The 13,530-nt window shown below is 38.7% G+C and overlaps 1 protein-coding gene across 2 annotated transcripts; it reads left to right on the forward strand.

Moving 5' to 3' along the window:
- The first annotated feature begins 4,777 nt into the window (after window positions 1-4,777).
- On the forward strand, window positions 4,778-7,160 carry LOC111259467 (uncharacterized). Of its 2 annotated transcripts, XM_086967917.1 has the most exons (4): window positions 4,778-5,015; window positions 5,519-5,628; window positions 6,484-6,613; window positions 6,748-7,160. In XM_086967917.1, exons 2-4 carry the CDS (start codon window positions 5,567-5,569, stop codon window positions 6,781-6,783), a joined length of 228 nt encoding a protein of 75 aa, XP_086824043.1. In that variant the 5' UTR covers window positions 4,778-5,015; window positions 5,519-5,566; the 3' UTR covers window positions 6,784-7,160. The 2 variants fall into 2 exon arrangements, with proteins under 2 accessions (XP_086824043.1, XP_086824042.1); XM_086967916.1 differs by lacking the exon at window positions 4,778-5,015 and having other exon boundaries at window positions 5,074-5,628.
- Window positions 7,161-13,530: the final 6,370 nt, after the last annotated feature.

Consider the following 13,530-nt stretch of genomic DNA (forward strand, 5'->3'; position numbering starts at 1 on the left):
CACTGAGTTTGAGATGGAGACAGTGTAACTATCGTTTAGCAGCCATTAAACCCCTTTGTAGGAACTTAATAAAAAGCTATAACAGATAGAAGCTTGTTTCTGTATAGCTTCTATTGCAACCCTCTATTAGGGCCATAGTCGTATTTTCCGGGTCACTACGCGGAGCATATGCAGTCTGTCGGGTCGCTGTTTAATCGAGATCCGACTAAGAGGCGACAAACGGATAGGTTTATGCTCCTCTGAAAGAAACACGTGCACGTCTTCTCGTAACGTCACTTTCACGTAATCATTACTATTCGTTTATAGGGTTTATCTTGTCTTTAGCTTGTCCTTTATAAGGTTCGCGTAATTAAATATCGTCTCATATAAGCCACGTATTATAGGGTGGTTCAAAACGGGTCTTTTACGTTGAAGCTACGCAAGCGCAGAACATCTGCAGCAGCAGCCGCAGCAGCAGCAGCAGCAGCAGCTCCAACAAGACGACGCACTGGCCTTGCAATCAACGAATGTATAACTTCTATTTTGTGTCTACATGCATTAATATTAACTTTACGATATTATTTTAAAGTCAAATGTTGAATTTAATGTTTGTTTCTTGTTGTTTTAGATGTTGTTCGTGCAGTAGGATTTTTAGTGACATGCAATATTCAACCTTTAATCTACTATCAGTACATACAAAATATAGACAACTTTACCATGTAACAGAACTTGGAAGACACTGGAAAAAGTTACACAGGGATTTATGCACGGCTTCTTATGCTTTAGTGAGATAAGCAAAACAACGGTTTTTCAACGATCATATTAACGAGGATTGAATAAACAAAGTCTGAAACGTGCATTAAAATATATGGTTAGATAAACAACTCTTTATTATTGTAAGGCGGAGATGTGTTATAAGGTTCGCCATTTATTCCTGATATAGGATTAAGCTCCTAAAAGCACAAGCACTTAGCAGTACAGCGGGATTTTATAGTTTATAGCATAGTAACCATAGCAACGAATTTCCCAAAAAATATACGGAACAGATGTTTGCAAAACCGGCGCGCAATTACCAGTAGCTCCCTCAGAGAGACAACAAGAATATTGTATTTCAAAACGACCAAACTGACCTCAAAGACAACAACAACAATAGCAAGAACAACAATAACTGGAATATGACAGTAATAAATTAATTTAAGTCCTTACAAAGTAACAATAATTTTTTATGTTGTTCCAGACACGATTTAATTATGCAAGGCAAACGTATTCATCGCAAAATTGAGGTCATAAGCCAATGTGTTGAAGGTCGCCTTGGCGTGAGACTGATTCGGAGGCCTTTCTTACAGGAGAGTACCTATAAACATCGTGAAAATGATGGCCATAATTAGACATATCAGATTATTAAAAATCTAGTACGTCGAGTTATCCCAACACTTAAAGGGTTAATTTAGTTTTATCGCTCTCTAGCTGTCGAATATGAAACTATTATATATCATATAACTATATCAAAACTAATTACCGTTACTTAGCGTGATAATAATCATAATATTGACAAATATTCTTCTTCTTTAGCGAGATAGCATGCGCTGTCTTTGTGGTAACTAAGAAACTTCGAAAGCTTCCTTCAACTTTTTTAATTTTCCATGTCTATACGCGTGACATCAAAAGTTCCCCTGGTATATCTATGTATGTCACATAGAAAAAACTAGAGCTCATAAGATTCATTTGCTAACTGAGTATCGATCATGGGCTATCGACACGCTTGATTCTTTCAGTCAAGCATCTATGATACAATTTGAGTACCACGCTAAAGTCATAGAACGGGTGTCAGTATCTCAGCTTAATTGACCGCGCACATTTTTTATCAAAGCAAATCACCAGGCCGAACACTGCATTTCATGCTAATCGTGCTTTCTGCTATGTTTCCATTGGCATTGGACCGTTCAGCTTTTCCATAATCGAGCTTTTAGTCAAGCCCAATGGATCCTGCCTCCTTGGCCAGATCGATGCTTGCGCAAGGACTGCGAACCATACGACTGGCTAATCCCATTGGTCGGCTACGGCCTGTGGTGGCTAGAGAAATACTCCGACTAACATTTTAGCACGCCAGCGAATTGTCCTCAAGGAGGCTGCTAGTTTGTTCGGCTGCCGCCTATCACCTTCGACGACTATGCCGGTCTCATTGCGTGCGTCATGTTTGAGCTGCTTAGCGCAAAGCAGCCACGTTTAATTATTAAACCTAGCCAGTCGCGCCGATTGAAGTCGCAGATAGAAATCGGCCGACCTTTATAGGGACCGTTATATACCTTGCTCTTCTAGGGGCCTAGCATCAAACACGACGCATAGCAATGATGGGACGAAAAGTTATGCCGTAACAGGCTGTGGGCCTGCACAAGTACAGCGTTCTGGTGAATTCTTGTAATGTCAGTGGCGTGCGGTATTCATTGTAATGAGAACGCGCATCATTCCGATTTCATCTGACATGTTGACGACCGCGTAGCGCAGACCCTCTGGGAAACAAGAAAATTTCCTCAGCCATGAATACTGCTGCTTCAAGAAGACGTCTGTCAGACCAAGGTAGAACGAGCTGAACGAACGAAAAATCTTTGTATCCGCAACCATCCAATTCGTGCAACAGGCTAAGGCAAAGGTAAAGATGACTTAGGCCGCGCTTCTTTTGTGGACTCGCTCGGGTCATTTGTTTATATCAGACCTTATAAAGACAGCCATTCTTTTATGCACGTATATTTATAATGGTTATGTGCATATGTGAAGATAGACATGTCAGCATAAAGATAAACAACATACTAGCTATGGTTAGCCACCGTCCCGCGGCAGTACATGCAAAAGCCCGACCAAGCAGCGGTAAACGTTTCCGTCAGATACTGAATAACGGGCGATAAACGATAGCCATAGAGGCGTTAGCCTACCTATTTCGGTAGGACAAGTATAAATAAGAGGAGTTGGTCATAAGCTATCATATCATGAATCCGAAGATAGTTACACGAAATCGCAGACATTCTATTCTAGAAGTATTTCATAATACGCCTAATATCAAACATATCGTTTAATTTGAAACAACGCTAACAAATTGTTGCCAGGGGCAAAAAATGCGAAATAAGGGTTTCCACCGTAGAGCAATATACAATCTTATATTAGATGTTTGACAGTGCTTATTATTAGTATTAATTGTCTTATATCTTCGTGAAGTGGGTGACAAACTCTGAACTTCCGACATTTCTTGCGAATACAGGTTGTCAGTTAAGAGAAGATAGATATGCAAATCTCTTTGAAGTTAACTTACAGAGCCACCGCAAACCCAAAATTTCTTAAGGAATGCGATTTCTGCCAGGACTATCTATGCTTTCTGTTTATTTTATATCTGTTTTCTATATATTGTTACATTTATTTTATTTAAGTTATTTCTATTTAAGTTCTAAGTTATTAATAGACTTCTCATTCAACGTGTGTAAAAGTAAAAGTTACTAGTAAAATATTGAACGAGTTAAAAAGTTGAGGCTCGTAATCAATTTAATATAATAAGTAATATTCATAATATAAAATCAAAATAATGTAGTGCCTGCACACATATCATTCTAAGCTGTTTATCTAATATCTAGGCGACTAGTTTAATATCTAGTTTTTAGGCGACTATTGCAAAATACATAGACGAGTGTAGTTCAATGTTTTTCACAGTCAATCCTCTTTACATAGAGCCGTTTCGTTGAACCTATTCGGTAAAAGAAATAATTAAGGATGTTAGTGTTTTTGTTCCACCAGACAGTTATATAACCATTGGTGATTTTGAAAGATATAAGGAAGCACCTTTGTTAGTTTGTGTCATGTCTCGTTATGAAAGAAAGCGATCAATTCTATATTAGAGTGAATTAGATAGATAGATAGATAGTATTAAACTTTTCTAGAACATTGTATTGCCCATGCTGATTTCCTAATCAGACATATTTGCGGTCCTACATGCTGATTTCGTTAACGAAAAAACAAAAACAAAAAATAGCTTCTCAATATACATAGCGAAACTCACCGCTATGTATATTGAGAAGCTGTAACATGTCGTCAAAGAATGACAAGGACGTAAAGGCGTCGATCGCCCTTAGTATCGACCTATTCGTATTCTATTGCTATAACTTAATTAAGTTTGTTGCCAACGCTAAAGGGTTTAATTAATTTCAGAAGTAATTCATTTTCGGGACACTTGGTTCCACAAAGAAGCCAGCAGCCTATTCAGCGATTCAGGGGGTTCTTTTTAGATGGACAATTAAAACAAGTTCAGGAATAGCTTACAAACTTCAAAACCGCAACTTTTTCTTAGAGAATTTCAACATGTAGAAACGGAAAAAAGAGTGATATACGGCCTATTCGGAAGTTGTTCGATTAAGAATCGACAGCTTCAAAAGCAACCTTTAATGCATTAAATTTCTATTTTTTTACCCAATTACTGTGATATGATTAAGTGGAAAAAAAAAAAAGCCTACCACTGCTTTGATATTTTAGCCAAAATTTTATGTAGCTTGAGGTAGTCTTTTGCCAATGCATACTGTAGTGGAATCATAAACATAGTTTAGTCGGACAATAAGATACGACTATCGCTCTACTTAGTTATGATAGTGTGACATCAACACAGTTAGTGCTATCTGATAAAATCTATATCTAGACATATCGACAATCCTACTTAGCAAATCCTATTCATACAATCGTATCTATAAAATGCTATTTATACATAGTGATAAACATCTATATTTAAATAATTATAAATAAAAATAAAATAATTATATCTTGATCATCCTTCAGGTCCTTGGTGACCGTATCGCCTACCCGACCTATTTATTAAGGAAGAAACTGTTTTCGTTGTTTGAACCCACTGGATAATACCAGATATAGTCTACCTTTCAGCGTCTTTACGTGTTGAAGACCGAGCAGAATTTTCAATCGTTGCCTCGAGCTAATCTATTCGGGCAGAGTTCTAAGAACTTTCGCTTATCATGGGCCATAACAAATTGCAGTGTTCGTGACGAAAGGTACGAAAAATCGTATTGAAATCTGCTAGAGCTTAGTGTGCGTATATTTTTCTCACGATTTAGTCAAAGTTGCAACATGTTAGCTGCAATCTTTTATGTGCAGTCTACAAAAAAAAAGTACAAGTTCAAGATCAATGTAAAAGTAAACTAATGACGCATGCTGTTGAACGCATTCCTTCACTCACGAGATATAGATTTCAACAGAAATATATATATATCCTTGTGTTCAATTTTTCTCCTGCCGTAAACACTACATCTTTACCCTATAGATATTCACGTATCACATTCTGTTTCTCCACCCGATTCACATTGTCCACACATTTGTATGTATATCTGTTTATTAACACTATATCGATAATAAATCGAGTAGGCCCACGCAAGTGCACCTGATCTTATGCATGCGGTTCTGTCATATCGGTCATATATAGAGACGTACCTTTATGACGACGTATATCATTGTCGATTACAAAGCCAAAATTACAAAGAATACCAATGCTACAAAGTTTTCAGATTTTGCTTTTGGTAGCACATTTTTGGGTTCCCGAAGCGGTATGCATGAAATAAGTCGGGAAGCCATAAACTGCCGGCCACAAAGTCAACGCGCTGACGAAGCGTAAGTACATATGGACATACGCATATACAAACAGATATATGCTGCGCACAGGACACACGCTAACAATAAGCTTGAATAACAGACATTTACGCTACACTAGTTGACGCAGATGGACTTAATCTAGATCCTTTAGGACTGACGCCTAACAGCCAGAGATAAGCTCGTATTGGACCCATATTTTCAAAGACGATCGACGAGCGATTGGCACAATTGGCCTAAGCCCTTTTATGAATACAGACAGTGCATGAGGCGCAATTTTCTCTTTCCGGTATTCAACAAATAGCTTCAGTAGGCTACATCTTTCTATTTAGGAAGGTAATAATGATAACTGAACGTATAGTAGGTGAATACAACAAACACAGCTTAAGCCTACTCCCTCTGGTCTCCAGCAGGAGTCTTATTGTTTTACTGAAATATATTTGCATTTGTTTGGAAATAAAAAAAAATAAAAAAACACTTATTTTACAACCTTTATCAGTCGTTAGTAGTAGTAGTTATAGATTAAGATTTGTGTTAAATACAACATTTTAGCTTAAAGCATTTCACCGCTGTAGATTGAGCTATTTCAATTGTTTCAGGGCTTTGCACAGACTAAATGAAAGGCTTTGAAATGCTTAACATGTCGCGCGACTGGGGCAGTGCACCGCGGTTTTCCGTCTCTCGGATGTAGTGCTTCTGTTTAATGGATTTACACACCAGGTCATATTTGGCCAACGATAGATTTTTAATTATCGTAGAGTCCAGTCAGTTTCAATGTTGTTTTTCTGCAAGCAAGTTTCCGTAAATAATTCTGTTGCCCCTATATTTTTGTCTACGTGTCTATTAAAAGCGTGACATACTTGTATGATTTGCCAGGCATCATCAATCCGCCGAGTCCGCAACTGCTACCTCGAAGTCACCGCGAGAAGATACCGTAGACGACGACATCAAGACAAATGATTCCCAGAGATCTATACGTTTCACTTTCATCTACATATTTTGCATTGTAAATACAATAGCTAATTTTCAGCACAAATAGGTTCCCACGTCCGCTCTAGGTACGAATTTTCAAAAACTCGTATTCAAGGTTATCTATCTACTTTTATTTGAAGCGTTCTATTTGTTTATGTTAATTTTCAGCCACGTTTGGTAGTCGATAGAAAGGATCGAAACTAATTCCTCCCCGAAAAAGTTGGTCACGCCTTTGACAACCTTGACTGTAACAATGGTCAAGATAAACAATCCTTGTTACTAACTCAAAACAACGCCATCATGTTCAAAAGTAGCTAATTTTTAACGGGAATATTAGCGCTGAATGGAAATATAATAATATTTTCAAAGCAAGATACAATATGTGAAGTTACTGTCTTTAGATAAATACACTTGGTAACACAACAACTTACCATCGGGACCAGTGGTGTTATGTTAATTTATAACATTCAATTCAGTGTTCAATATCTTATGCAACGCTACTACGTACTCCATCGCCTCGATAAATTTGTGATAACGGTGACAAACGGACTTCGAATTGTTATCTATCATCAGCAATGAGGAGAGGGTTCTCCCCGTTGATGACCCCAGAACGCCAAAAAACTTCGCTGGTTTAGGGTAGCAACGGGCGTTCGGCAGCGTAGTTAGCTTGAGCCATATACGCTAAGGCTCTGAATGGCTCATTTATTTAAATTACATCTTAAATGGCCACCAGGACAATACAAAATAATGACCGAGTAAAAACCTCAGCCGGAAATGTGGAAGGTTTGGTCAAACATTTGTTAATTACTAATAAACTACATATTTATTATATTATTAATTTGAAAATAACAGTAAAAGGGTATTTCGCGGACACGATTATTAAAAAAAAGTAGAAGATATCACAATTGCCATTGGAGTTGAAGGTATTTTTTTAGCCATAAAAACACTCGAGTGTGCCACTAGCAAGTTGATATCGGGCAAAATCTGTCCTCAACTGGTTTATTTCGTTGACACAAGGTGTATAGACATGCATGCATACATTTTTAATATATGTGATAGATCCACTTTGTACTTTGCTCCTCTGGGCGGGTCTGATATGAAGGACCATGGACTGATTGCAATTTGTGTGTTTCAAGGGAAATATTCGTACGAAAGCAGATAAGAAAAGAATTTAAACAATATTCGTAGCACGTGTAAATCGGACTGTACCACGGTTGGTCCACGACCCATTTGGGTGACTAGGCGAATGGCAAGCTACACACAGAAAAAGCAAATAGAATTATTTGTTAAACATGATTTTACCAGCGAAACCGTTTATGGAAAAAGTCAATGATCTCCTTGTTTTTTAGTCAACATATGGTTTATCAAATCGCGGTCAATCAAATCTATCGGTCGGTTAGTTAGATATAGTTAATTTGTGATTGCTAGAATAGACACCTGCATAATCCTGTATACAAACAGGTCTGGGATACAGGATGTCACCTACGTACGGACGATATGGTGTACTCGTTTTTCAATGTTTCAGATTTCCTGAAATGGTATTGCTAATATCTTATGTTTGTCCGTCATTTTGGTTATTCGTGTCCGTTTAACAAATGACCAGTGCATGCGTAAGTTTAATTGTTTTTTTTTCTATTTTCTTATACGACAAATCCAAGCACCGGAAAAGAAAAAAGCGAAATTGTAGGACGACTATATGGTTGTTTTGATTATGTATTTGTTTACTTCTTGTCTTACTACCACTTATCAGCTTTTTTTAGGCGCACGCAAATTAACGGATATTTACTGACGCCTTCCGTAAAAACGGTGAATTTAGACACTAGTGGATACAAATATATGCACACTGATAAACAAACTCAATAATCCACTAGAGCAATCGTACTTTGGATCGGCCCTGTAAAACACAGTCTGATGTCAGCTCGCAGTCCCCATGAATACAGCTTACACGGTCCGAACCTTTAAATTTGAAACTTCTGGACAATCAAACGTGAATGTTCGACATTGCTTACACATAGATGCGTCTTTGTTGCGCCGAAGGGTAGTCCTCAGGAGACATAACGCATGGTAATCTACGTTCCACGTTCGTCCGAGAACAGCAGATACGGGAGTACCGCCGCTTCCGAAACGGCCAAAGTTATCATGTGGAGAAGCTCTCCGCGCTTTGGCAGAATACGTTACTGTAGCACCCCCGAGGCCGTAGAACACTGAGTCGAACACAATTAGCGTGTCCTTTTCATTTACACCCTCTGCTATGTTTCGTGGCGCATTTCTTGGACGCGCTGCGGGAACACAATAACATACTACATTATTACATTTGCCCCTAGCGGTATTTGAAGACGTTAAAGGCAGACACGGTCCAGCAACGGTTCGGCCTGCCGAGCCAGGGCCTAGGACGCCCTAGGAACGCGGCGGGTTATGTCTACTTGACAAGAAGAGAGAAAGCTTTAATGGTCGAGTTGAAATTGTTTCATTTCCTAGTCAAGGGCAGTTTTTACTACTACTACTACTTATACCTACTTATTTACTTTACTATTTTTTTTACTTACTACTTTTTGACTTCAGAAAGCGAACAAATGGAACTACAGATAAAAGGTGAACTATAGTACCAAGTCGTGCCGACACAAAAGACCTGTACATGCGCGAATGCGATCTATGAATTAATAGGGTAGTACAGCAGCCATCAACTTTGAAGGCTTGCCCCTGGTTCGCATCTCGTTCGAAGTATGATTATCACTCTAACTTGCTGGAATGGAGACAGTGTTGCTCTAAAACAATTATCGTCACTTTGTTATAAGAGTTCTTGCTAAGTTTGAGCGTCCATCAAAGACGTATGTAAGGATGATAAATAGATAATATTTGTCATAGCGTGCGTGTGTGTGTGTGTGTGTGTGTGTCGACGCTGGAAAACGATACATTCGCCGCAAGTTCACAACACAAATATCAGTGGATTATAGGAGACTCTATAACTCTTTTTCGCACTATATTAGACTTCTTATCTAAGCTTAATATACACTTGTGCTTCGGTAGTTTGTTGTGTGTATTTTGTATATTTATTATTTGCGACGGATGTCACTGATAAGCAGACTTTTACTGCTATATCATCATCGAGCTTAATAAAAGCGGTAAATTACTGACACCTTTAGAGACAAGTACGAATGAAGATGCACATATAATACATTATTCTTGCTACTATTTTGACGCTTTTATATTTTCATGTCGCTTGCATCTTTTTTTATTGCTCTTTGTTTGCCAATAAGATCTTTATGACTTATGGTTTTAATTTATTTGGCCCGTAATTAAAGATATTTCCCGAGAAGCTGTATGATATTTATCTCGTACGTAGGGTCTATCGCCTTTTGGAAGCTCACGTTACTAGGGTTCTGACTCCCAAAAGCTGAATGCCATACTACAGTAAGCTTTTTGTTGATATAAAAAACTCTGGCTACTTTTATCTTTTAGCTTGATAAACCAACTTAATACTGCCGTAATGCAGTCAGTGTTGCATAGAATTTTTTTACGTTGGTTTATGAGAAAGGATCCTTCAAGTCATTTTCGACAACGAGAAGTATATATAAATCGTACAGGAACAAGTTCGAATGTAGCCTGGGGACATCTGTGACGGACTGATTGTCAAATAAGCAAGCTGGCCAATGTATGCTAAAGAAACCTCCGAAAGTTGCTTGTCCAATTTACATCGCTATGACGAAATTGTAAGGAACGAATTGAAAATGTGTGCCGAATATCCTTCGAAGGTCTTTTAGAGTAATTGTGTTTCGCTCTGACTTCGGTGTTTGAGGCCTGAAGCAAGGGGTCCTTTTTTTATTTAAAAAAAAAAAAAAACAAGTAGTTAGTTTTCTTTCATTTTAGGCCATCTAAAGTGGCAGAAGCTTGTAGCGAAGCTTAAAATCAGCTATTCACATGCCTTCTTAAAAAGTCGCTGTGAAAACCGTGCGAGTATTGAAAAGTAAAGCGCAAATACATGTCGCCAGAATTGGCTTTCGTTTATATGGTGACCTTCTCCAGCTATCCATAGATTGTGTGAAGCCTTTCTTTTGTTCTATTGTCGTTCATTCTCGTCTTCTTCTGGCTTTAGGGGCTCTTCTATAAAGCCTACTTTTAGATTCAGCTGTGCCTGCAGATGGTTACCAGAGGTACGCCAACAGTGTCCTATTTACAATTCGCACACACTTTGTATAACGCATACAGGATCCATCAGCATCGATATCGTATATACGTTCACATGCTTGTGGCCCTCTTACTGTCTCCGGCGGCACAGAGCATCTGAATATTTCCACGTGCTCTTAATAAATAGTCCTACATAGTGGAAGAGGCCAAATCTGAACATTTCAAGATGCAATATGGATATTCAATTGAACGATTAGTGAATACAACGTTTCTCTGATAGACAATGTAGTGGATTCGCGCTTGGTCGTTAGGCGACGATAACTATCGTTTCCTTTTAGGAACTATGTTTAGGGCAAAGAATGCCAATGCGCACGAATGGTATTGCCAGTTCATTACGATAAAGTGGATATTTTCTATATTGGTAACGTATTTGAACGGTGGTATTTCTGCAGTGTTACTTGTGATAATCTTTTATAGCACTTTGTTATCGATTGCTTACATATGCGCATATGTGCTTTTTATATTAAAAATATCGTTTCAAAACACAAGATGCTTTAGTCCTTACCGGTTCGCGGGCCAGCGATGCCTGAAAGCAAAGGTACGCTTGCCTCGCAATATATTTAACATAGTAATGCACTTCTCGATATGGAGAGCGAAGTATATATTCACTGATACCGGTCAACGCGAAACAAGGTCCAAGTAGTATATGTATCGCCATTGAAAAGCTGGGGAAAACTTCCTTGCGAGAAACGTTCATTTGTCACTCGCATTTATTGTGACTTCCACCACAGGTACCTTTTTTTTGGTCATGGATGTATTCCAGCCGAGAAACAAAACTATTGTCTGCTTCTAATTAATCTTATTGTTGTACTTACATATTTCCATTTTCTCAACTAAGTGGAAACCACCATGAAAATGGATAAAGAAGTGAGTAAATTGTTTCCCTCTTCTGGGGATCTAAGATCTTGTATACGCTCCAGTGGGTACCTACATTTGGTTTAAAGCTATTTAATTGACTTGCGAGTATCCACTAAAGCGGTGGGTAGAGATGAGTTCTTTTCATCGGTAAGAAAAAAAAACTGATAAATTTTTAATAGTAGTAAAAATAAAATACGGAGAAAGCCATGGAGACCGCTCTTTTAGAAACCCGATGACGGAGCATAACGGAATCGCTCCCAAAAAACATCATTACATGCCAACTGCTGTTATCGAAAAAAGAGCCTCAAAGCTACAGGCAATGTTAATTGTAGTCATTTCCTTAAAATTCATAAGCACAGTATTTGAATGTTATGTGTATTCTCACAGGGCAGGCCATGCTAAATAGCGTCGCATAAAAGCAGAAACAGCCACGCCATAACGAGTTATGAAATATTGAACAGCGTAACCAAAAAAAATCTCTTCTAAATATCTCTGGAGTCTTATCAGCTCCTTCTTTCCTTCGGGGAAGTTGGCCAGCTTTGAAACGCATAACAGAAAAACAAAATAGCTCATAACGGTGGTTTTATCGGTCTCAATCGTATATGGCGCTAATGGACTCCGCTGATTTATGATATAAGCTATTCTTATTACCCGTACCCACCTTACAAAACAGTCTCCAACCCCAAGTCGCATTTCTCAACTCTGCGCCGTATTAGACATTCTTTGGTTTCGCCAGCCCCTTGCATAATAATATCTAAATTCGAAACCAGTATGTCCGTGAGGGTAGCTTAGATCATATTCAAACTTTCGTACACACACGAACTGGCGCTCTCACATACCGTTTACAGGGGCTGGCGCAGAACGATCTCTGCTAGGCCGAATAGGTTGGGCCAGTAGTGAAGCTCGCCCGAATGTTCTATTTAGATGAGTTAGCAATGAGACTATCTAGACGGCGGTCCGTAAACCCACCGAGCAGATGACTGAACAACGTGCCCGCTCTCCAGCGCCGGTGTCGCGAGCAGTCTCTATCTAAATTGGAATAGGGAATAGGACCACCTAATAACCAAAGCCGAGACGTGTCGAGTACTACCAAAATCAGGGAAACTTCGTTAAGGGACCGCGACCACATTGGATATAGCAGATTTCACTTTTTCGTCTCTCTCACCCGTTCTCTATCTCATATAGCTAGCTTCTCGTGACCGCATTTTGCGACAAAAAGAATCCTGCAATGCGCCGTTGTCAGCTCGCCCTCGAGCCAAAATAGGTCGATTAAAAGCTAATAGAAGTGACGAAATAAACATTGTATAAAAACAGCGCGTTTCTACTCTGTAGTGGATCGAGGTGTATCTAGGTAGAAAACGATTTTTGTTATATATAAAAAGTCTCAGGGGAATTCTACGCTCAGGCATATACAGGGGAAGACTAGCTAGAAAACGGAGGAGCGAAAAATGATATTGAAAATCGATATCACAGGCACCCGGTTTGATTTTAGTATTAATTTTAGCGAGTTTATATCTGGCGAGGCCAGATATAAACTCCCTAAAATTCGAGCTGATTCCTTGCTCAGATTTAATGAATTAGCACTTTCTTATATTTCTGATCCATTCGTTAAATGCTTTTGAAAATGTTGCCCCAAAATAGTCTTCTATTTTGTGTTAATTTCCAGTCAAGTTAATGATAATTCTTGCCTAAACGATTAGATTCATAGCATGTCAATACTACTTTAATAGGTAAATTCAGATCTTGGTCGAGGCCCTGGTGCATGCTTGCTTCACAACTGCATCCCTATAAAGCAATAATAAAAAAAAAAAAAAAAAGCGACTACAGTGGAAAATTGTGCGATGCGTTTGAAAACGTAGAAATGTCTTTGAAGCAAAAATGGGGCTCGCAGTAGACCAGAACGGGTGA

The sequence above is a fragment of the Varroa jacobsoni genome, unplaced genomic scaffold (assembly GCF_002532875.2).
Source record: "Varroa jacobsoni isolate VJ856 unplaced genomic scaffold, vjacob_1.0 scaffold_335, whole genome shotgun sequence".
Taxonomy (NCBI): domain Eukaryota; kingdom Metazoa; phylum Arthropoda; class Arachnida; order Mesostigmata; family Varroidae; genus Varroa; species Varroa jacobsoni.

Coding starts and splice junctions, on each gene's coding strand:
- LOC111259467 (XM_086967916.1), top strand. CDS start 5,456: ATGACGACGTATATCATTGTCGATTACAAAGCCAAAATTACAAAGAAT. Junction 5,629..6,483: donor AGTCAACGCGCTGACGAAGC/GTAAGTACATAT, acceptor ATGATTTGCCAG/GCATCATCAATCCGCCGAGT. Junction 6,614..6,747: donor TCATCTACATATTTTGCATT/GTAAATACAATA, acceptor GTTAATTTTCAG/CCACGTTTGGTAGTCGATAG.